Source organism: Mauremys mutica, chromosome 11 (assembly GCF_020497125.1).
Source record: "Mauremys mutica isolate MM-2020 ecotype Southern chromosome 11, ASM2049712v1, whole genome shotgun sequence".
In the NCBI taxonomy this organism is placed as follows: Eukaryota; Metazoa; Chordata; order Testudines; family Geoemydidae; genus Mauremys; species Mauremys mutica.
The window spans coordinates 8,262,483-8,287,956 of record NC_059082.1 but is presented as its reverse complement, the minus strand read 5'-3'; the positions used below and the strand labels follow the sequence as shown (position 1 = coordinate 8,287,956).

The window sequence follows — 25,474 nt, the reverse complement described above, 5'->3', positions numbered from 1 at the left end:
CTAAAAGAGGCAAAAGTCACACTGAGTCTTGATGGGATTTCTGCTCCTAAATCATTTAGGTGCTTTTGAAAAAAATCCACCCTTATTGTTGCATTTAAAAACAAAATAAAAGAAGCAAAACAGAATCAATGTCACTAGAAATGGGAATGAAGAATCTCCCAAAGGTGTTTGCAGAAGTGGGCTCTTAATTGGCAGCATGTATCGTAAGCTTTGACAGAAACTATGGAGCACTCCAGGGTTGGATGGCTGGACCATACTGCTGGTTCATTTCACTGTGGCTGGATTCTCTATGATCCCATCAATCTGAGAGAGAAATAAAAAGGAAAGGAAGTAACTTTGGCATGTTTTTACTCTCTATGCAATGCACAAGATGGTCCCCGCTGGAGAAGAGTGTATTCAAGCATCTAGCTGTCTTCTGTATTGTTGGGGGAGGACAAAAATGGATGGTAATGCTGGTGTAAATAACACCGGCTCATCTGGAAGACCTCATGGCTGACTTCTCCAGCATCAGCCCTGCTCTTGAAGCCCTCAGGATTCTTGCCCTTGGGGATTTCATGGTGCACGCTGACCTCAGCACAGTACAGGACTTCCTTGAAGTGATGGACTCCGGACTTCGCCCAGTGGTTCTGGCTCCTGCCCAAATTGGTTGTTGAAAGCCAGAGGTGTGGCTGTGGTACTGTTATCATCACTTTGTACAGGGAATATGATGGAGGCCCCCTATAAAAAAAGTGCCCTGACATGGGAGCGGTTGCCAGCTGATTTTAAAATGGGGCTTAAAGCACTATGGGGTGGGCATCTGGCTATATTAGGCCCCTTGATGAGACTCCTCATGGATCTCGTGCTTTGACACTCCCCATGCTGAGGAGTAATCGATCACTCCTTATGCCTTTGCTGAGTGAGCCATATGGCATGGAACTCATTCTCTTTGAGCAGGCATCTCGGTCCACTCCCTCCTCCTCTTTCTAAATAATTAAACATCTGAAAATATACTTGATGGGGGGTATTTTCAGTTTCAATCATTGTTGGCCCTTACATAGGAACCTCCCCCTCTCCTTTTTAGTGATACCATATCATCTGGATTCCTAAGCACGTGGTCTGGTTTGCATATTATTTGGGTATTGTTTTAACAATGATTTTATTTGTATTTCGAATGGCTGTGCAAAAGCCTCTGAGTGTGTGTGTTTTGCTATATAAATACAATTATTATTGTTATGTACACCCAACCCAGTGTCAGACCTGACACTGTATGTTCATAGAATTGTAATGCTTCCCAGATGCTGAGCTAAACGAGCTGTCCCAATGGACCAACTATAAATATTGATGCAACATGTGCCAGTCTGCAAATTAATCATGTACAGAACATTCTGGTTATGCCAGACCCATGTGCATCGCCAACTTTTCTCCGCAATATCCAGTGTCCATTTATAGTTCAAGGGATGGAACACATGAAACAGGAACGTACACAGGTGAGTAGGTGATGTCAGACTGGAGGTTAAGAGAAGTCTTGTTTCTTTACTGAAAGCACAGCAGCAGCCAGTGAAGTGGGTTATGGGCTTCTGCTGTGATCCGTGAATGGAAGCTACCCAAGGACGCTATTCTAATAGCTCGTTTGAACATTACTGTCTGTTCCGTTTCGCCTCCATTGGGGTTTTACAATAAATGGGGGTGCTATAAACAGGAGTAGAAATCAACAAAAAAACCCTCTGTCTGTGGGGAAAGTAAACGCAGCTCCCGCCACACCATCAGCAACATTTTCTGGACCTTCAAAGTTTGCTTCAGTCATGGAGCTGCCCTCGGCGTAGGGTAGGTGGGCAATGCCCTTTCTGTTCTGAATTAGATACACTGACCTTTACCCATTGAATGCATCTTTGTGTGTCCATATCACCTACCCACTTAGCGGTTCCCCCAGCCTACAATTATTTATTCACTAGAGTTTCTCCCCAGAATGGGATTCAGTGTGATCCTCACTTCTTCTGGATGACGTGCATCTGAATGAGAGACGGATGCTTTGCAGGATAAGCCTAGCTCCAAAGAGTATAAAGCAAAGAGAAAAGCATCCAAGGGAGGTGCCATGTTATCACTCACTTGCCTCATGTGCTCTTTCTGAGGCCTGGTCTACACTGGGGGTGGTGGTGGTGTCGAACTAAGGTACGCAACTTCAGCTACGCCAATAGCATAGCTGAAGTCGAACTACCTTAGTTCGAGTTACTTACCCGTCCTCACGGCGCGGGATCAAAGTCTGCGGTTCCCCCGTCGACTCCGCCACCGCCGTTCGCGGTGGTGGAGTTCCGGAGTCGACGGGAGCGCGTTCGGAGTTCGATATATCGCGTCTAGATGAGACGCGATATATCGAACTCCGAGAATTCGATTGCTACCTGCCGATCCGGCGGGTAGTGAAGACGTACCCTCAGCTAACCCGAGTCACCTACTCCCCAATTCAGTGAATGGCAGTGGGACTGATGGAAAAGTAGTCTGCAGTGGAACACAGCAAAGCAGACTCAGAAGTGGTAGGTCTTCAAAAGCTTAGCTAGACACTACAAATACTTATTTTTTTATCTCTATTCTATGTTCACCAAAGGCACCAGTATGTTTGTTCTCTAGTCTTCAGATTACATCATCACAGAGCCATGGCCTCTCTGCGGCAAGTCACAGAACAGTCCCCAGTAAAGCATGCTAGACTTTGTGTGCACTCTGTAAGATTAACTGAAGGACGGGCATAAGCGTAGATGCACAGTGTAAAATTACTTGCCATTGAACATTTGGGAGCAATGTTTGAAATGCAAGAACATGAGTCCTGCATGGAAAATAAGCATGAGGATGCAAACAGTTAATTGCATCGGCAAAAATATGCAGAAGAATGCAAAAAAACCCAATGGGTACTGATGTGACAAAGTGTTTCCCATCACCAGTTTGTGCAGGCAATGAGCTATTTTGCATGTGCCCTTTGTGCCCAAATGAATCTATTTTGCATGTACAATTTAGAACCTTATTTTTGAAAATATGTCCATGTCTGTGGAATTAGCATTGGCCCATAACACATTACGACAACAATCGTTTGAAAGAAGTCCTTCTCACACGGATTTGCTGCCCCATAGGCAGCGGTGTATTATCAATGAGTAAACTGTAGATTTGCTAGCAAGGAAGAGAATCCATAATATGGCAACAACTTTACAAGGCTGCTGTGGAAAAGCCCGAACATCCTCACATCATAAACTGTTAAATCACAGAAAAGGCTGCTCTTGATCTGTAGCCATATTCCACTGTATGGGATTTGGTTTTCAAAAGGGTCTTATAAAACATCTTGAAGTACAATATCCAGCCCCCATCAGAAAGCTTTTCCTCCTTTGTGTCAGCTTCAGGCTTACTAAGCACGGAGTACATGCTTTGAGAGAGGCCAAAGATAAATTTATATGCTCCACAACTGAGCTGCTAGATTATTTCTCATCTTTTCTCTTTGGCACACTTGTGTAACACTGAGGGCTTTCCTCCTATTGCGTCTGCCATCCGTACTATGCTAACACCAGCAGGACCAAGGTAGCAAGCAACTGAAATGCTTCAGAAATTGCAGAGTTGCCATTATTGTATTTCCTGCAAGGATACACAGAGCAGAGACTTCAGACAGAACCAAAATCTTATGAATTCTACAATTCATGGGATCTTCATGATAGATTGGTTGTTGCTATTAAAAAAAAAAAAAAAAAAAGGTAATGACATGAAAGCAATCTGAGATTCGGGTTACACTCATCTACAATCTCCAAGCTATCTCCAACGCAGCCTGAAGTACGACAGTGAAAGCCAGCTAATTAGAGTGCTAGGTACCACGTGCAAGGTTTGCAGTTTTACACTGACTATTCACTATTACAGGCACCTGAGACTGTTGCCGATATCCAGAAAGGTACAGATTTGCAGCAGCCAAGAGCACAATGACAAGAAGGAACTCCATTTAATAGCAGGCTAAATGCATTTTCCAGCAGAAAATGGCAAATCCCTGCACACACACTGAAAGTCTGTAGTCTGCTAAAGAGACATTGCTAGCAAATGCATTCATCAGTGCTATAAAACATTTCTAGACAATCATTGTTTTATATTGCTCGCTTCGGTTTTAAGACCAACTCCTGAGGTCACTACTAAGTTTTTAGTTAGCTCTAAGCCAGGCAAACTCACAAAGAGTTTTTCCAAGTCAGGGCAGAATAAAACTGGACCTTAGCATTTGGCTAAGATAAGAAGCAAACTTTTAAAACTATCTAGGTGATTTAGGAGCCCAAGCGCTAGTATCAAAAGTGCCTAGGAATCCTGGAGCCTATATCCCACTTAACGTACAATGAGGTTTAGGCTCCTAAGTGCCCAGCAGTCAGATTTTTAGAAGTGTTTTGGCACCTAACTTCCACTGAAGACGCTTCTGAAAAGGGTACTTAGGTTTTTGTGAAAACTGCACCCAAGTCCTGTTTTCTGCCCTGAAGACTATTACCTGCCTACAACAAGAAAACCACAAAATGAGACAGAGGACATTGGTTCAGGAAAGGCAGCGTGTCATGACTGTTGAGGAGAGAAAGAAGGGGATTGCTTGAGAGGGTGGGTTTCACGGAGGGGAATTTAAGGATGAGGGAAATGCTGATTTTGTAGCCTATAGGTACAGGTATTTGCTAAGTACGGCGTAGGCATAAGTTAAGGTGGCAATGCAATGAGCCTACAAGCCTCAAGGCCTATAAGACAAAAGCTTAGCTAACCTAATCAAGGCATAAGGCCCCAAAAGCCTTAGCATAAGTAGTTAACCAGGAGTAACCCTAGATCATAAGATATCACAAGACAGAACGCTGCAATGGCTAAACTGCTGACAGGTGACCACAAGATGCTCGTTTATACCAGCCTGGGATATTTTAAAGTTAGGAACATCAGCAGATGTCTGACCACAAGAAAACCATGGTAAGTGATTGACATATATGCTAATAAGCTTGAGGTAAATGGACTAGTAACCCGTGGGAGAAGGGCACCCCAATATTAGTAGGGTGAGGAAATACAAACAAGGAAAAGGGGAGCCAAATTTGCTGCCTCACAGGCCTGCTGAAGAGCACTTTAGAAAGGATGAAGGCTGACCCGGAATTGGGAAAGCCACTAGAGCAGGTGTTCCCATTACGTATGGATATCCGCCTGTTGTCATGCAGGTGAACCCCGACCCGTTTGTTCTCAATTGCTTCATTTATATTGCTGGCTCCAGAAGCCGGTACTATACTGGGTATACCAGGGGTTCTCAACCCATGGCCCAATCAGCTGTGGCCCATGTGACATCCTCAGGGCCATACAGGTAGTATATATATTGTGTGGATGTGGCCAGCATAACACTTAGAGAGCTGCATATGCAGCCCATAGTGGTAAATAGGTTGAGAACCACTGGTGTATACCATGGTGATTACACACTAGTTGTGTATCTATGGCTCCAGATGTTTCTACTGTATTATCATGGTGTTAATTCACTTATGTCACTGCCTTCAGATGATACTGGCAGCATATTACATGGCATTGCTGGTAGTGGGTGGCATAGGCGCCTATTCCATGGAAAAAAATAGTGGGTGCTGAGCACCCACAGGCAGGTCCCTCCTCCCCTCCCACAGCACCAGGCCCCACCGATCAGCTCGTCTGCGTCCCCTGCAGTGCCTCCCGCCAGCCGCCATCAGCTGTTTGACGGCGTGCTGGGGAAGGAATGGAGGGGTGGGCATGGGCGACGCACGGCCCAGATGTGGGGAGTGGAAGGGGCAGGACCAGCCCCTTCCACCCACTGAGACGCTGCTCTGCAGCCCTGCGTGGCGGCTGCCTGAGAGAGCAGGGCTGGGGAGGTGACTCCCGCTGCCTGCCTGCCTGGCCTCGGGTGCCAGGGTCCCTGGCAGCCCAGCCAGGAGGGGAGTGGAAACCACCTCCTTCCCAGCCAGGCTCTCTCAGGCAGCTGCCAGGTAGGGCTGCAGAGCAGCGACCCGGAGGGGCCGGCGTTAAAAGCGGCTCCCTCCTGCTCCCTGCCTGGGCTCCTGGGGAGCAGGGAGAGCAGCAGAACGTGCCAGGAGGGCAGGTACAGCGGGAGGCACAGGTAACATGGGGTGGGGAGAGTGCGGTGGCCCTGGGGCTGGGCGTGGGGGGACACACACATGACCTGCCCTTTTGCTCATCCCTCCCCACACACTATGGGGAGGCACCAGCTGAATATGGGGCACCCTTGGGGGAGGAGGTGCAGCAGGGGCGGGAAGAGGTGGGGTGGGGCATTGGGGGAAAGGGTGGAGTAGGGGCAAGGCCTAGGATGGAGCAGGGGGTCAAGCACCCCCTGGGAAATCTAGAAGTCAGCGCCTATGGCAGGTGGAATGTCTACACTGCAATTAGACACCTGCAACTGACCGGTGCCAGCTGACTTGGACTCATGGGGCTTGGGCTGCGGGGCTGTTTAACTGCTGCTGGAGCCCGGGTTCTAGAACCCTACATGGTGGGAGGCTGCAGCCTGAGCCGGAACGTCTACACCACAATGAAACAGCCTCGCAGCCCAAGCCCTGCAAGCCTGAGTCAGCTGGCACAGCTGTCTAACTGCAGTGTAGACACATGCTTGCTTACTCATGACGGTTTTGCTTTAATTTGGGTGAAACTGACCAAGAAAAACGCTCCTTTTCTATTATTCAGATCTGAATCCAATAAACTTGCCTCTACCAAAGGAAGCCGGAAGCCAACTGCATTCATAAAATGTAAACGAAAACAGAATTTTATGCTTTCACTCCTAATGGGTGTGTGATGAAGTGGGGATGTTCTTAATGTTTTTGATGAATGCTGTGTGGGTGCCTCAGTTTCCCTGTGCATTTCTCAAGTGTCTAGGGGCATGTTATTGTTGCACAGCCCTAGGGGGGCAGTGTGATCTTGTCTGCACAGAGAATGGCCGAAACCCTGTCTTCTGGCAACTAACGGCCTGGGCCCCTCCTCTGCAAAGGTGCCAACTGAAGGTGTTGAAGAACAAAGAGATCAGGGGACCTCCTGGCCCGGGAAAGCAACAAAGGGAGAGGAGGGGCTGGAGAGTTTTCAGTTTAGAGCTGGCTGGGAAAATGGAGGGGAGGCCAGACAGACCTCCCAGCCTCCCCTGACCCCACCCAAGATGGACCTGACTGAGGGGGTCCTGTTGTCTGTACCTGTAAGACCTGTCTTGAACTGTGTTCCTGTCGTCTAAATAAACCTTCTGTTTTACTGGCTGGCTGAGAGTCATGGTGAATCGCAGGAAGCCGAGGGTGCAGGGTCTTGTCTCCCCCAAACTCCGTGACAGGGTGCTGGGATACTTTGAGGTTTATTGGATGTGATGTGGTTCTCCCTCCCGGTCTCAAAAACTCCTCCATAGCGAGCGACTTTGCTGACTCTATCTGAATTCATTTTGCAGCCAGAAAAGATGAGATTTGTTTAAGAGAGTTAACTGTTGAAGGAAACAGGGAAAGGGGCTGTTTGCTGGAATTCCTGGACTGTTCTTCTAGACAATGGTTCCTGCAAATGTGCACATTACATTGGTAATGTGTCACCCCTGCCATCTATAGCCTCTAACTACAGAGGCATTACACGGCATGGAAAATACATCTCTGCAGCACCTGCATTCCATTCCATTCCATCACTTACTATCCTCACCAGGTCCCCTGCAATGCCTGCTTCAAGTACATCCCGTATGTGACCAGTAAATTAATACGCATCCTAAACTGTTCTGTCAGGCAGCTAGTTAGCGGAGTATCTCCTCTAAGTGGGATGTGCTGTCATGTTCAGCAATTCATTACACTAAGCTACCCAAACAGAAGACCAGTACAAAGGAGTTCATGAGGCTTTAAAGTCTTCCTGGGTTGCATCCATCATTCTGCATTTTCTCTGAGCCAGATGCAAACGGACTGAATGTTCTGCAGCTGTCATCACCTCTCCGCACAGTTTACGACAGCTGCCCCCGAGCTGAAGTGTAATTCACTTTTCATGATGCATCTCCAAAAGACTGTGCGCAGAAAGAATTTCATTTGGAGGGGAGCAGGCTTCTACTCCTGGAAAGAAGGAAATGTGCTTTGCCATAACACTTGATTTAGCATCCACAGCTGATTTTGAGCAGCCTTAAATATAATGCTGGCTAGGCCAGTGCAATGGTCATCGGCATGCATCTGGGAGGTGCACAGCTGGCCTTGCTATGAAAGATTATTAATGGCATTTCTTTGGAGGTGGGTGGAAAGGGAAAAAAATCCGTAATAGGGATGTACCATGAACCTGCCTATGTCAAGGGCACCACATGGTAACTAATGTATAGAGAAAATAAACCCCCGTGCCTGGTTCCCTAGCAAGGCGCTATTACTGATTCCTCCTCTGAGCAAAAGAGAAGGGCTGGATTAAATATGTCCCTCTCAGGGCCGTTTGGCAGAGAGAGGCAGAAAACTTCCCTGCATGTGCTACCCACATGGCAAGGTCGAAACGTGGCAGTGAGAGCAGAAGCCACCAGGCAGTTATCCCATTTCTGCACAGGGAGCAGAGAAGGGTGGAACAAGGGAGCACAGTCAGGGGAGCTGCTCCTCCTGAGAATGACCTGGTGCTGCGCCCCTTAACCACTACGTCTTAGGAAATACCCGACAGAGCTTAGAACTGGTGCCGAGGTTACCATGCCAGATCTTCAGCTGGCATAAATCAGCGTAGTTCCGCTGAAGTCAATGCAGGTGTAAGCTAAACATCAGGAGCGATGTCCCAGCAGATGTATTAGATTGAGGAACAGTCTCCCAAGGGAAAGGTGCAAGCCCCATCACTTGGCACATTTAAAACTAGACCAGATAAACCAGCGAATGATGTGAAGGGAAAATCCAGCATTGGCTGCGGACGGACTGGATGACTCAACAGGTCTTTTGCCAATCTAATTTCTGGGGCAATGTCAGGAATCAGGGCCTGCAGCAGAACTAGTTTCCAGGCAGTCTCATCAGTACATCTGGTCTGCAGCAGCTGCCTGATTAGCCACACAATGGGACTGGCTGCTGAGGCCAGCAGGCCAGCTCTCAAGCCAGCAACGGCGGCAGCTCGCTGGCTTCTCAACACTCCCGCCCCCACTGTGCCTGCATTACCTCGCTCCTGCTGCTCCTGCCTTGCACCCAGCCCTGCCTCTTTCCTGTCCCTGCCTCGAGCCCCTCCTTGCCTGATACCCTGTTTGCTCAAGCTCCCAACCCCCAGCTGCGGCTCCTGACTACTGAGTCTAGCTCGACCCCCTGGCTCTGGTATCCAGTCCGTCTGCCGGTTTTGAACCCTGGCTCTGGTGACTGACTCTGGCCACTAGGCCTGCTGCCCGTTCCGGCCAGTTGGCTAGACCATCCTCAGCCCAGTTGCTTGACAGTAGAATCCCAAATGCACTTTCAAGCCCACATATGGGCCAAACAGAGAAGGAACACAGAGTTTCTGCCATGATGGAGGGTCTACACAGAAGGACTCTGTGACCCATGAACACTGCAGAGGAGACCATCATGTGGGGATTTAATTACGGCTAGACTCTGGCTAGTATGCAGAAGTACACTGTATCTGCATCGCTCCCAGCTGCTTTCTTCTTCTTCAGAATATCACAGAATCATAGAATATCAGGGTTGGAAGAGACCTCAGGAGGTCATCTAGTCCAACCCCCTGCTCAAAGCAGGACCAATCCCCAACTAAATCATCCCAGCCAGGGCTTTGTCAAGCCTGACCTTAAAAACCTCTAAGGATGGAGATTCCACCATCTCCCTAGGTAACCCATTCCAGTGCTTCACCACCCTCTTAGCGAAAATGTTTGTCCTAATATCAGTTTTTCATATAAGAAAACCCACCACTCAACTCCTAGCTGTTATGGTTGTGAGAAAATGTGAACTGAGTGTAACCAATGCAATGACAACCACCTGCAAATAGCCCGAAGCAACAGCTCCAAAAGGTGGGACTAGCCCCATTCCTTTCACTGGGTCCTAAGTCAAATGTCCAATGAAGATACTTTAAAAGCCTACATTGTTACCGATTTCACTGCTCATCAAAGCAGGTAAGACGGGAGACAAAGGATCACACTATGAAGATCTACATAGTCTGCTCCGAGCGACAGCTCATTTTGGTGCTGAAGCAAGTGGGCGCGAGAGACACTACTACTCATTGCCTAAGGACACACCAGCAGGGCATCTTACTCGCGAAGAGGAAGTCAAGTCCGAAGAGCCCAGCAGAGCACGAATGATCATATTTTGAACATTGGTACAACCTACTGAAAGTGGCATATCATGTTGGTGCCTCAAGTGGGCGGAGCTTATTTTCTGGGCAGAGTTTGGAAGAGTACCACTACCCTTCCCACACCCTATTCCAACTCCTGATGCCCCACACGAGGCAGGGGTGGGGATGGGCATGCTAAGGGCATGGCCAGTGAGTTCAAGCACAGCCGAATTGCGCAGGATGGGAGAAGTGAGTTTTTCCACTATTCCCATCCATAGCCTGCAGTAGCCAGGCACAAGCTGGCCATGTGAGTCAGCAGCCCCCAAAGCATAGGATGGGGCCGAGGATAGCTTCTCTCGCCCTGCTGCGCTCAGCATAGTTTCCTTGCACCGAAGCATGCTATGCTGAGCTGGGCCGTGCTCCAGCCCAGTGCCTCTGGGTCTATGCTTGCAATTTTCTGAGGCTTTATAAACAGTTTGCTTTGTAAGCCCATCTTGGTATTTGTGGACATGCTGGAAAGGGTTGTGATGTCAATAACGTAAGACATATGCAACAAAACAGTGGCCATTGCAGCCCATGAGTGGCACTGAGGATTCCTCCAACGAGCAACCAAAACGCAGGAGTTAAACGGACCAGATGACCTACTAGCTGTCCCTTCAAACCCAACCAATCTGATGAGTAGACGGGATGGGATCACACCCTAAAGCATCTCCAGCTGTTCAGTGACATGGTCTTATCTCTCAGGAATTTACCATTCCTCTTTAAAAAAACCACGACTGGGAAACTCTTGCAGTTGCTTTTGTGAAACAGAACGACATACGGTAACTCCTCACTGAATGGTGTAGTTCTGTTCCTGAAAAATGCGACTAAGGGTAACGATGTTAAGCGAATCCAATTTCCCCATAAGAATTCATGTAAATGGCGGGGGGGGGGGTTAGGTTCCAGGGAAATGTTGTTTTGCCAGACCAAAGGCATTATATACATTTAAACAAAGCGATTTAATACAGGCCCAGCCCACTGGCACTGGAGAGGAGGCGGGCAAGGAGGCTGGAGGTGCTGGAGGCTGGGAGAAGCACGTTGCGCAGCAGCAGCTTCCCCTACTCTGCAAGCACCAGGAGCGGGGGACTCAACCCCCGGCCCGCCCACTCCACCCCTTCCCCCAAGCCCCCACCCTTGACCCGCCTCTTCTCCCCCCCACCTCCTCCTCCCCCCTTTTACTTTGCATGCTGCGTCCTCGCTCCTCCCCCCTCCCCGCTGCCCGGGGCAATCAGCTGGCTTGCGGCGTTTAGGAGGCAGGAGGGAGGGCGGAGGAGCGAGGACTTGGCACACAGGCTCTCCCTCCCTCCCCCCCGCCTCCTGCCTGGAGCAATCAGCTGGTTTGTGGTGTTCAGGAGGGAGGGGGAGCCTGCACGCGGAGTCCTTGCTCCTCCCCCCTCCCTCCTAAACGCCACAAGCCAGCTGGTTGCCGCAGGCAGAGGGCGGGGGGGAGGGTGAAGGCGCTGATCCGCGGGGTCTGCCGGCGGGCGGGAGACGCTGGGGAGCGGGGCATAGGGAGGCTGCCAGCTGTGGAGAAAGCAGGCAGCCAAACAAAGTAAGAGTGGAGCATCGCACAACTTTAAACGAGCATGTTCCCTAATTGCTCAGCAACGTAACAACGAAACAACGTTAACGGGGACAACTTTAAGCTATTTCAGAGGCAGTCTAAGAGCCACCCTCAGTGATGCTGCCTGATCATAAACAACCGACACAGCTCACAGCAGCCCAGGACAATAGATCTACTTGGAAAATAAACAATAGAAAGTTACTCCACCTGGCACTTGCCATGTACGCAGAGGTCAGTCTCATAAGGCCCACATGGAGTACCATCAAGAACCCTGTCTGCCACCAGCACAGGAGACTCCTTCCCCAGAGGAGAGCAGAAGAGTTCACACGGCTTATCTGAAAAAATACACAAGACCGGCAACTTCATTCAGGAGCAACAGCAGCATTTAGACAGAGCCCCAGAATGTCTGATGGAACAAGATGCATGAACATAGCGAGTATGTAACACGGACTCTATACAACTACACGGACAAGTACATATTTATCGATAACTCTAAGTGGGCTTGGATTCTAACCGTCTCAGCTTTCCGGATGCTTGGCCCATTGTTTCCATTCAAGCCCATTGTTCTCCCTCTCCAAGATGCACTGTTTATCTGAAGATGCAGAAAGGGTTAAAAGACGAGAGGTATGGGAGACTTGAATCATTGGCAATACTTGTCATTTTAGATCTGAATGAGTAACTTACTTGACGAATTTTTCCTCCTCTTTCTGTCAACTGGGCTTATATCTTTCCCTGCATAATTCCAATGCACAATCCTTGGTCTCCAAAATGGGCACAAGCAGCTCACTCTGAACATTTCATTTACAAAATTCAAGCTGTGCAAACTACTTCAAAATGGACACATGGATCGTGTGATTTGTTTGCGTTTCTTGACTGAGCGTAACTCCTGAAACCAGGTTTCCAGCGAGCACATTTGTGTTCAGAAATTTAAAACTCATTTTGCACAAATATTTGCTAAAATTTGCTTTGCGGCCAGCAAACTAGCTTGCTAGAAAGTAAACATATATTGTTGGGAAAAGATGTGCATTATTTGCCCATTCTAGCAATAATATATTATATCGTATGTTTAGACATTTACTTTGGAGGAAACTGTGGGGTAAATATTTAGACATTTACAGGGAGGGATAGCTCAGTGGTTTGAGCACTGGCCTGCTAAACCCAGTGTTGTGAGTTCAATCCTTGAGGGGGCCACTTAGGAATCTAGGGCAAAATCAGAGCTTGGTCCTGCTAGTGAAGGCAGGGGGCTGGACTCGATGACCTTTCGGGGTCCCTTCCAGTTCTATGAGATAGGTGTATTTCCATATATTATTGTAACTAGCGGAATAAGAGACTAAAAGGCTCAAACTATATAATTAACAGCAGGTGCCAGGGTTCTCGTGTGTATGTATTTGCAGAGTGAGATGTTTTGATTTCAGCACACTCCTGCTCTCTGCTGCACACAGACTGTACCGAAGGGTGTGTCTTTACTGCAACCATTTGGTGCGACTGCAGCTCGAGCTGACACACCCGAGCTAGGTTTAATCTAGTTAGCTCGGATCCTGGAATAAGGAAGCTGCAGGGTGAGCTTCAGCGCAGGCTACGCTCCCAGGTAATTATCTAGGGTTCCGGGTGGGTTTGTACAGCTGGTACTGAAGCCTGTGCTGCTACAGTTTCACTGTTCTGGGACCCGAGCTAGCCTGGGACATCAATTCAGGCCGCAATCACAGCCTATGACTGCCGCACGGACATACCCAGAGAAAGAACCTACTGACATTCTGATGTGGGTGTTGGCCTACACCAAAGCCTGCATCCTCCGCAGAGCTCGGTAGTGTTCAATTTACGAGACGGGAGGCCAAGTTCTTTGATACACTAAGGCCATTTGTACAGGTCCCTTCCTGCTCTAAATTCCCTTTGAATCACGCACTTGCCTCTCTGCAGCCCATCTCTCTAGTATGTCTGAGCAGAGTTCTAACGCAACAGAGAATCAGGGCTGGCCAGAGGTTGGTTGGGGTCTGTCTCCATTCAAAGGCTCAAGAAACCTTCACTGTGTGGAAGCTTGGAACCAGAGGAGAAGACATGGGAGAACGTGGTTTGGAGTTTTTTATATACTTAAACCAGACCTGTCAGCACTTCAAGAATGCCAAGCCAACCTGCGCCCTGCCCAGCTGTCTTGCTTTAGGGAGGCATCATAGGTGCAGCCTATCAGTGCTCACAGTCGTCGTTCCCCCACAACCCGTCAAATCAAAGCAATTTCTCACTAGCTGGATTTTCATATCATTTTCTGTGAAAGCTGCACAAGGACTGGCCTGCATAGGGGAGTGCCAGTGTGGCTGTTTCTGGACAGCCTCTGTTCCTGCAGCTGTGAACAACTCCGAGTGCCTGCTCTACCCACGTGGCAGGAGATATTCCTAATTCACAGCCTTAGCTCCAATGAGCCGTCCTCTCCATTGTGTATTAAGGTATGCCAGTGTCCATTAGGAACCGTACGGCAGGCAGAGGGTCTGAGCATATACTCCCCTGCACCTTTGTACAGCAGAAGCAACCCTGCTCAAGTCAGCGGAGAGCTTTTGGTTTTTTAGCTCTTCCCTCCTCAATTTTCCATCAGGCCCAAGAATGGCAAAATCCCTCCTCTCTTGCTGAAGGCAGCTCCCTCGGGTGTTTGCCAACACCTCTGGGAGTGCAGGTCGGAGAGGGGCTCTCAAATGCAGGGGGTTCATCCAAAGCACCCAGAGCCCCTGCTGGCCCAGAGAAGTGCCCTAGCTGATTTCTGGCTGCTCCTAAAGACAGACTGATGTGGCACCTGCAGCAACAAGACAAGAGGAGAATAAAAAATGTTTGCGCAGCATGTGACCTAAATGGGTCAAGTATTCTGAATATTCTTCTGCAAATGCTCCCTAATAGAAGTCTGTGTCCTCTTGGGGAGAGCTGGGGTGCTGACTCCACTCCAGCAATGGAAACAGAATCCCTGCAAGGCGGCGGCCCTTTAAAAAAAAACCCAAAAACCAGAGCACACCCTTCCTATAAGTGTGTGATGAGAGCCAAGGATGGCAATGGCACCGTTATGAGGGGGCAGTTATGATGGATTTCAGTGAAGTCGGCAGCCAAAGCACAGGGACTGTACATCTCAGAAGCAGCCTTCACAACGGAGCCTTTTTATTCACGAACCTTTGAGAAGTGCCGAGTTGCAATTTCATAGGCTGCAATTACTCCCGGCATCTGTTATTTTGCTTCCTTGAAAAGAGCTTGTGAAATGTTCAGAATGGTTTATGGACGACGGCTGCTTCCGCGGAAGGAAAAACAGGTTTTTTTTTTTACTACATATATATTTATTCAAAAAAACCTAACAGTGCAAATAGCTCAAGAGTTCTTCTGTTACCACATTACCCCCAGCCAAATGGGAGACAGGCTGCCCTGTAGATGAGAGAGCTTCACCCAGGGTTCTGCAGGAAGTCATGTTAGTGATTCAATGAGTGACATTTTTCCCTATGCATCAGCATTCAAACTGGGTGCACCAGCATGAGCCCAGCATGGCATCTGAGTTGCACCAGGGTTCGAGGGGGCCGTCTGTTATAGGAAACATAAACCCGAGGATCTGACTGTAACAGCAACCGTTAGTCAGTGGATACTGGCACCCATGTCAGCTAACTGAGGCCAGGAAATAAAGTTCAGTCTCCCCGCAGTGCAGTGCTCAGTCGAGAACACACCGCTCTTTCCACACAGATTTGCTATTTTCCTTCACTTTCTGTCCTACGCTGCTTTGTAACGTTACCGTGCCTGAAGTAAACAGGTGCCAGGTTCCACTCTAGAGTTGGTTCCCTTCACTGAGGGTAAAAACAGTTCCTGTATATACGGCTTGGAAAGCAATTTGGATCCTGTCCAGATGAACGTATCTGCGGTTTTCACTGCTTCTGCACAACAGCCCTGTATCTCTGGGGCTCTATCAGCTTATTTTTTAAACTACAAATTATAAAGGACTTTGGGCCAAGTTCATCTCTGCTCTAACTTCATTGAAAGCAACAGAGTTACATCACAGACCACTTTGACCCAGTGCATTAAGCACCGAGTGAGTAAAAAAGGCAAAGAATCCTGTGATTTGTACGTAGCATTGGGTGTGGAGCTTCCTCAGTGAAGAAGTAGAGTGAGTAACCACATGTGATGTCAGCACATTAACGCACCTTAAGTGCTAAGACCAATTCTCAGAGAAAACTTCCCGTCAGCCTGCAATGCTCACAAGAATGGGAGATTCACAGACGAGCCATTTGCAGAGAGACCATGCCAAGAGCAGAAGGGTTTGGACTGCATAATGCAGAGCAGCTGATGGGAATTGGATTATTCTGGATGGAAGAGGGAAATGGAAGTGGTGGGTGGCCAAGAAGGGCGGTAAACCGCACGGTGAAATTGTTAAGCAGGTTCTCGCTTCTGCAAGAGACTAAAGGAGACAAGTTGTACATGCGTATCGAGCAGAAAGACGTGAAGAGCCAAGGCTGCTGGAGCAATACTTTTAGCAATGCGGAGGTGGGAGGAGAGAACTGAGCTAAGGAAGAGGTAGGGAGTCGTGGTAGGGTGATAGTAAATAATAATGGGCACCTGTCATTCAGCCTCCTGGGTGCCAAAATAATCATCATCAGGGTGGCCAAGGTCCTGGAGGGAACTGGGGATGAGGCAATATTCTAGTGGCACTCCGAGAGGCACTGCAAACCAAACTACGAGAGGAAGTCACATGAAGAAAGGCACTTCTGTGGCTGAGTTCTTAGAAAGACTGTAATATCTGAACTAAGTCTAAGGCAAAAAGGTTCAAAACTGGATGAGTGTCTGAAAAACTGGTGTGTACACACGAATTGTTAGCTTTAGTGGTACTGCAGTGCGGGTTGTATATTTGCTAGTTTTTAGGAACAAATGAGGCCTATAAAAGTGGGATGGGCTCCATCTGCACAGACAGGGCACGCACACACTAGTAATGAGGAGCTCTGTTTGTGGGAGCGGTGGAGATTAAACTAGCAGACAAGGGAGGAGGAGACGTCAAGGAGCCATACTGCAGCCAGCAAAAAGGAAGAAAGCTAAAATAAACAGAGAGGTGGGCAAGGCACAGAGAGAGAGAGAGAGACAGTCTAAACCTGCCCCGGGAGGACTCGGGAACAGGAACTGAATACCTGGAGGGCGAACAGCTTTCAGCCCAGCAGTAACAAACCAAAGCAGAATTCCTAGGGGACCCTGAGTTAACGAGTACAGGTGGAAGGGGATGTTTCTCTGAAACTTTTAGGTAGGGACAGAGTGACATCTGGGAATTTGTATCCAGGCCCGAGCAATGGAAAACATTATAGAAATGGGGAAGATACTGAACAGCAGTGAGAGAGCAGAATGAATGGGGACTGGAAATGGTCCTGCTTGTTTAGGAATGGTCTTAGTGTCCAATGCAAGAGCAATTGAAGGAAAGAAACAGACAGACACTACAGGCCTGATCCAAGGCCCACTAGAGAATCCAAGTGATTTTAATGGGCACTGGATTGGTACCTACAGAAATTAAGGTGAGAGAGTCGGTAATAAACAAAAACTCTCAAGGGCAGGACCAGGATAGGGCTAGGAGATGCACAGAGGTTAGACAAGTCATTACAAGAGAAACTACTGAAGAGAATCATTTCACACTAACAAGTGCAGATGCGCTTCAAGAAGAATTCTTCCATAATCCCTGACCTGAAAAGTCCCTAGGTAAGGCCCGATTCTGCAAAGTCCTGGGTGCTGGTCAGGAGGATCTGCGCCTCCTGCAAGATCAGGACTCCAACTAGTCAGTACAGCTTTGGAAACCCTGGAACAGCATCTGCCATTCCCCTACTGATTAGAAGGTTTGCAATCCCCTATCACCTCTGCCCTCTTTAGGTGGTTGCTTGATAGCTGGGCTGGGCAGTCACAGGTCTCATTTTCAAGTGGTGATACCCGGAAGTACCTGTTCCCGCTCTCCCCCTCCCATCACCGGTGTCTTCCTTGCCTTCTTTTGTGAGAAGAGGGGACTTGCAATATGTTTCTGATGCACGACAATGTTAATATAATTAGGCAGCTTTCAGCTAGAAAAGGGTTTTAAAAATTAATTAACAAATGGGGGGATCCAGATGAGACCTTTAAAAACATCAAGTGGACGTAGGTGCCCAAAACTCATAGAATTTCAATAGTTTTTGGGCATCTACCTCAGTTAGAGTCACTGGAAAACTCCCGCCTAATTGTGTAATCATTTTCAAACAAACCCCATTGGGGCTAGGTGTGAGCATCTCTTACTTATACAAAAGAAATAAAGCACAGAAATTTTATATTATTCACTATGGCCCAAACTAGGTCCTGGCATAAATGTTTGCAATTCCTTTGGAACTGCTGACACCAGAGCTGATTGTGGTCCACAGCGAATAATACAGCACATTTCTGCAGAACTTTTTTTGCATAAGTAACGTTATGTGCTGGGATAACATGAAGGAAGTTTGCTGTTGTTGGCTTTGATGAGAAATGAGCCAAGACTGAAATATGTGAGCTGATGTCCAGCGTTAACCTTTTCTACCCACTGCAGTTCTCTCAGCTGTGCTGTGGGGCAGGCCTGGCTTTCAGCTGAGGGACTGTTATCGCAGAAAGAGCTCAGCAGCATTGCTTTCTGGGCAGGACAGGTCAAATTTTGCACAAACATCCCTTTTCCTGGTGGCACGGCAAGCAGTCCTGGGGGCCTCTAAGCACTGGAGCTGGAGCACGGTGCAACAGACCTGATTTGTTGGGTGTTAATGTCTGAAGAGGACAGAAGCTGCCAGATGTGTAAGGGTACACAGCAGCTGAAGGTGTAATTTGCAGGTTGGATAGATATATGCACGCTAGCTTTGATCAAACTAGTGCACTATAAATAACAGCGAGGCTGCGGCACAGGCTAGGCACCCAAGTACATACCCTGGGTCTCAGATGGGATTGTACTCAGGGGGCTACCTGAGGCTACCACTGCTCTTTTTAGCACACTAACTCGGTCAAAACTAGCGCATCTATGTCTATGCGAGCTGGAAATAAGGAGCTGCAGTACAGACATACACTCAGTGTTGATCAAAAGCCCTGCTCTGCACCATTTCAGTACAACCATGAGAGGATCCGCCCACACGAATGTGGCCGTGTACATTTATCAGCAGATGGTGATAACAGGGGTCTGTTTCTCTGAAAACCAGCTTAGTGAATCTCATCTTTCATAGAACCTACTCATTTCAGAATGACTTTCCAAGTCCGCCCAAGCAAGTATCAAGACTTTGCCAAGGAAAATTGTTTCAGAATAATGACAAATGTAAATACAAGTAGATGTACAAACGTGTTGAAATGGGCAAGGAATCATGCAAGTAACATCCCAAGGTGAATCCTCCTTCTTGCTTTCAGTTCCAGATTTTGCTTCTATTTCCTCATGTTAAAAATGATCAGAAAGCGCCAATTCCCATGGTCCCTGCCTGTTCAGATGGGGACATTTTAATTAGTTCCATAACCTCTCCCAGTCTCTCAAATGCTGTGGTTACATCCCAAGGCTGCCTGTAGAACTGGCCTGCCCAACAGATCTTGTTGAGAGGCTAAAAACAAGGGAGACAAGACGGTCATGAGAATCAGGAATTCCCTTTAACTGCCCTCCAGATCTACCCTCTGGGGATTACTCCACAGTGGTCTCTGCTGACAAATGGGGGCTCAATCGAGACAGGCTGAAAAACCACGGGAAAAAAAGTGGTGAGGAACTATACAGAAAGTTGGTGAATTTACCATCAATGATGACAGCTGTCAAGAGGCTTTTCTTCTTGTTGGTATATCTGTCATGAGACTGGCACTGCTGGTCCCTGAAGCTAGGCGCTCCTTTAGGGCAGGGTAAATTTTCACAAACTGTGTGTTCCACACTGGCTCCCCGGCAGTTCTTGCCTCCTGGCCCAGGGCTATAATGGGGAAGACAGACAGTTATCAAGTGAGAGAGGCACAGGTATTTACAGGTACATTGTTGCTTATCTTTCTCTGTCCAAGGCAACTAAGCTAAGCTAATAGATTGCGCCATTCCCCTCAGAGATCCCAACTGCACACCTACTTACTGTCGGCCAAATTCTGCCCTCGGATATTCAAGTAGCTCCCACTGAAGGCAACACAAGCTTTGAGAGCACATCTGAAAACAGAATTTAGCTCTATGTTGCACATTTAACTGACTCATCAGAAACAAAGTTTAAAGCCAGGTCTCTGGAGATATGTGCTCTGTAGGCATAAATATGATGCTGTCCATACTACATGTATTTTGGATGAGATGTAAAACCAAGATGTTAGTCCACTGTGGTCATTAATAGCCCACATATAAGCTGGTGGGCTTGTTGGTGGGGGAAATGATCAGCCCGGGCCTCAGTGTGATGCTTCACAATTGTGAGGCACTTCTCTACCACCTGCCCTTCATAAATAAAACATCTTAGAAACACAAAGGAGGATTTCTGAAGCCCACGTTATAACGCAGACATTTATCACATCCTTTCTGAAGTCTCATTTCTTTTTCTTTTAAGCACTTTCCCCCTTGAGAAACAGGGAATCAAAATATACAGCAAGAACCGTATGCATGGTGCTATGCCGTGTGATCGCAAAGAGAAGATACACTGAAATACAACAAATATCTGTATTTTTTTTCCAATCCCTACACTTCTCAGGACAGATTTTTCGCCCATTCTCCCACCAATCTGGAACAAATGTAACAATTTTTATTTTCAGCATAGAAGTGGTCTTTTCTAATCTCCATTTCCTCATGGAAAAAAAAATATTACGGGTGAGCCCGCCCACAGTTCCTTCTCCAACCAAACATCCCTAAAGGCCCGAAAGCAAAAGGACAGGCGAGCAGGTAGTGGAACACCCATCGAGGGACATAGCTTGAAGAACAGCAGTTATTGCACAAAGTGAGCAACCTCTTCCCCTTAGAGTAGCATCCCTCCGGGTGCGCCACTTCCAGTGACTTCCGAGCAGTATTCCCAGATGGAGGAGGGAGCTTCAGAATGAAGTCCAGAACTGAAGACAGTACTGCAGAACCAAGTACCATCTCAGCTCTGACAGCATGGATTAAGGTGTAATGTTTCGAAAAGGAATGTACTGAAGCAGGTAATTTCTGCAAACAGTCACACAACTGGTAGAAGGCAAAAGCCAAATCAAGCAAGTGAAGCAACTGGTTTAAAACATACTGTGTCCCCCATTGGCTCAAATGTCAGCTGGCAGGAACACGAACACACGCGCGCACACACACAAAATAAATCTCCGAGCCAATATTTTTGGACAGCGAATAAACCAGCTGCAGAAGACCACAGGATGCAGCCAGGAATATAAAGTGACAGAAGATCACATGTGCGTCCCCCACCAAGAATGTGTACGAGCAAAAGAATTTTAAAATCAACATGCAATCTTGGAGACTGGAAACCCTGCGATTTAATGAGTGAGACAATGAATGGATTTAGGTGTGGTCAGCAGTATGGTTAAGGAGAGTTTCAAGTCAGCTTCAGCTGATAACAAAGAAGCCACATTGGTCTCTTCTTCAATAAAAAGGGAGCAGGTAAAATCGAGCCTGGACTTTACAGAAATGCAATTGCAACTCAGCATCTTGTCTTGCTCTCCACAATCTCAGGTTTCATTAAAAAAAAAAATCAATCAGTCTCTAGCTGTCCTGGTTGTGAAGACGCCTTCTAAAACAGGGGTCGGCAACCTTGGCACAAGGCCTGCCAGGGTAAGCCACCTGGTGGGCCAGGCTGGTTTACCTGACGCGTCCGCAGCCGCGATCGTGGCTCCCAGTGGCTGCGGTTCGCTGTCCCAGGTCAATGGGGGCGGCGGGAAGCGGCATGGGCTGAAGGATGTATTGGCCGCTGCTTCCCGCCGCCCCCATTGGCCTGGAGTGGCGAACCGCAGCCAGTGGGAGCCACAATCAGCCGAAATAGTGGACGAGGCAGGTAAACAAACCGGCTCGGCTCGCCAGGGGGCTTACCCTGGCGGGCTGCATGCCAAAAGTTGCCAATCCCTGCTCTAAAATATGAACAGACTGTAACTGGTGCAGAATTGACTCTGCAGAGTGCTTACAGCAATAGCCATGCCAACTGCCCCACTCCTCTCAGTGAGAGGTTATGATTCAGATACCCAGCAACAATCATTTAAATGGCAACACTGTTCATTGTTTCATCCTTCATACACGTAAGGAGAGGGAGGGTCACAGATCTTCACCACATCCTCTAAATCAGTAGTTTTCAAACTTTTTTTTCTGGGGACCCAGTTGAAGAAAATTGTTGATGCCCGTGACCCAAAGGAGCTGGGGATAAGGGGTTCAGGATGTGGGAGGGGGCTCAGAGCTGGGGCGGGGAGTTGGGGTGCAGGAGGGGGTCAGGGCTCTGGGCTGGGGGTGCAGGCTCTGGGCTGGGGCCAGGCATGAGAGGTTTGGGGTGCAGGAAGGGGTTCCAGGTTTGGGGGGCTCAGGGCTGGGGCAGGGGATTGGGATCCAGGCATGGACTTACCCCACTTCCCATTGGCTGGAGCCAGTGCCCAGGGCAGAGGCAGTGCATGGAGCCCCGTGGCCCCCCTGCCTAGGAGCCAGACCTGCTGCTGGCCGCTTCCAGGGCACAGCGCGGTGTCAGAAAAGGTAGGCACTAGCCTGCTTTAACCAGGCAGCACCGCTGATGGGACATTTAACGTTCTGGTCGGCAGTGCTGACCGGAGCAAGGTGACCCAGCGCCTTACATGTCACAACCCAGTACTGGGTTGCAACCCACGGATTGAAAACACTGCCCTAGATGATGGCTCATTCTGGTGCCACAAGTGGCTGGTATTTAGGAGATACCATCGCTTACTTATCTTCCTGATTCAAAGAGGTGGCAAGCCCAAGGGCCAGCCATGGAGATATTCAAGTCCCACTGAGTGGAGCCAAGCAGCGCATACCATCATATTATGAATCTCTCTCCCTCCCCGAGTCTGACTCCTGCATTCAGAAGTATCACTCTGACCATTTTATAGATGTGGGAACAAACATTCGTCCCTTGCCTCAGCCCATCTAACCTCCATTCCTCTCCCAGCAGAGCCCCTGGTCCGTGCTTAGCCCTGACCCAGCCTGTGCACTGATCAAGAGGAAATACAGTTTCATCTTCATTCTAATCAGCATTTCATTTCATGTTATGTCTGCATTTGACTTGGGACAATAGGATGCCTGAGATGGTCCCCACCACCTTTGTGTTTAGCTGCCCACCTCATACCTGACCCTTTTTTGCCACCCTTGCAGCAACATTTCCCAACATACTGCACGTTAAAGCATCATGAGGACAAGCCGACTTACGGGGGATTGTCGCATTTCCGCTGTCTGAATCGGGCACCGGTACCACATGTCCTGCTGCACATGCTCCATTGACTCCACATGCTCCAGTCTCCATCGACGTGCTCAGGAATGGGAGTTTTACTGACGCATTCCCCAGCTCGGCACCACTGAAACACAATGATGTTAGCACAGCAGAGGCAAAAGCCCCTGATACTACAGACGCTTGTGCATGGAGTTAATAAGACTATTCCCAAGCATATAATCACGCACGTGTGCAAGTGTTTGGAGCTCCGGAACTAAGGAAAGCGGGACACGCTTTGGTTATGGCTGGAAAAAAGGAAGTGACGTGTGGAAAACTGAACTTCGTCTTCAACCAATGTAAATCAAAAAGGTTTACACTGACTGCAGGATGGAGCCCCCTGTTGTAACTTGCACAATAACACAGACGATTACCTAAGTAATTCATAGATTAATAGATTCCAAGGCCAGAAGGGACCATTGGATCCTTTAGTCTGACCTCCTAAATAAAAGGCCATAGAACAGTGGTTCTCAACCTATTTGCCATTGTGGGCCACACATGCAGATCCCTACGTGTTATGAGGGCTGCATCCACACAGTATATGCGCTACCTGTATGGCCCTGAGGATGTTCCATGGGCTGCAGCTGTGTGCTGATTGGGCTCCAAGCGGCCCACAGATTGAGAACCACGGCCACACAACTTCCCCAAAATAATTCCTAGAGTAGATCTTTTAGAAAAACATCCAATCTTGTTTTGGAAATTGGCAGCAATGGAGAACCCACCATGACCTTTGCTTAATGGTTAATTAGCCACATCTTATTTTCAGTCTGAATTTGTCTAGCTTCAACTTCCAGCCACTGGATCAGGTTATGCCCTTCTCTGCTAGACTGAAGAGCCCATTATTAAATATTTGTCCTTATAGACTGTAATGAAGTCATTCCCCAACCTTCTCTTTGTTCAGCTAATTAGATAGAGCTGCTTGAGTCTATCAGTTTAAGGCAGGTTTTCTAATACTTTAATCATCCTTGTAATTCTTCTCTGAACCCTCTCCAATTTATCAACATCCTTCTTGAATTGTGGACAGCAGAACGGGACACTGTATTTCAGCTGCAGTCACACCCGTGCCAAAAACAGAGATGAAATAGCTTCTCTACTCCTATTTGAGATTTTTCTGTTTACGCATCCAAAGGTCTCACTGGGCCTTTTGGCTGCAGCATCACACTGGGGGCTCACACTCAGCTGATTATCCACCACAACCCCCACATTTTTTTTCCAGAGAGTTACCTTTTCCCAGGATACAGGCCCCCATTGTGTAAGCATCAGCTACAGTCTGTTCCTACATGAGTACATTTACACTGAACTGTATTCAAATGCATACCGTTTGCTTGCACCCAACTTAACAAGATATCCAGATCACGCTTTATCAGTGACCTGTCCTCTTCGTCATTTACCTCTTATTTACCAGTTTTTCTGTCATCTGCACACGTTATCAGCTGTAAACTTCATTCGGGTACTAGGACTTAATCCACACTCTCAGAAGAAAGTGGGTTCAAGAAATTGCATCCAAACACAACACAGGGGAGGGATAGCTCAGTGGTTTGAGCACTGGCCTGCTAAACCCAGGGTTGTGAGTTCAATCCTTGAGGGGGCCACTTAGGGATCTGGGGCAAAAATTGGTCCTGCTAGTGAAGGCAGGGGGCTGGACTCAATGACCTTTCAAAGTCCCTTCCAGTTCTAGGAGATAGGTAATAATTGGAGATATACCAAACACCTTCATTACAATGGTTCCTACTGCACATACATCATTGAAACAGTCTGTAACACTTCTATATAACCTTAGTGATTCCAATAGGGTTGGGTTGTAATGAAGGGCTGAATTGGTCCATTTTCTTGATCTACTAGGGATGTAATACAATAAATAGTGCTAAGCAACCCACATAAAGTGTATACAATTAGCTCCAAATGATTCTTAATGTATTCAGCAAAAGCACATGGGCTAAAATTCTTTCCATCTCCTGGACTTAACAGTAAGTACCAAAGAATTTTTAATTAATTTATGTATCTTTCATATGCAACCAGAAAAAAAGATACTTAGTTTCCAGCTTTTGCAACAACTCCCTAAATTAATCTCCCTCATCAGGTGAAATTTCAAGTCTAAAATCTGCTGACAGTTAATGCTCTAGCATGGAAGTCAGGTATTTGGGTAATGAATGACATGCAATAGACCTGCTAATACAGGTGTTTATTTTATTTTCCAGAAACCATTTTCTCCACCACACTGAACTGTGGAAAGTCCAAATATGCCCTAGCCATCTGGCTAAGTCTGCAGGGCCCACTAAACCTAGGAATATTCCTAGGCAGAGGTCTTAAAGAAAAAAAACCTAACTGAACTGGAACTCATTATGAGCTACCTTAT

General features: G+C 47.8%; 1 protein-coding gene across 2 annotated transcripts in view; it reads right to left on the bottom strand.

The window, feature by feature from the left end:
• ADAMTS17 (ADAM metallopeptidase with thrombospondin type 1 motif 17) overlaps positions 1 to 25,474 on the bottom strand; it is a 268,096-nt gene that overhangs the window by 97,360 nt on the left and 145,262 nt on the right. For both annotated transcript variants that reach the window (XM_044980674.1, XM_044980672.1), the window contains exons 12-14: positions 23,061 to 23,206; positions 19,505 to 19,671; positions 11,981 to 12,108 (exon numbers count right to left, since the gene is read on the bottom strand). In XM_044980674.1, coding sequence (XP_044836609.1) covers positions 11,981 to 12,108; positions 19,505 to 19,671; positions 23,061 to 23,206 — 441 coding nt within the window. The remainder of the gene's footprint in view (positions 1 to 11,980; positions 12,109 to 19,504; positions 19,672 to 23,060; positions 23,207 to 25,474) is intronic.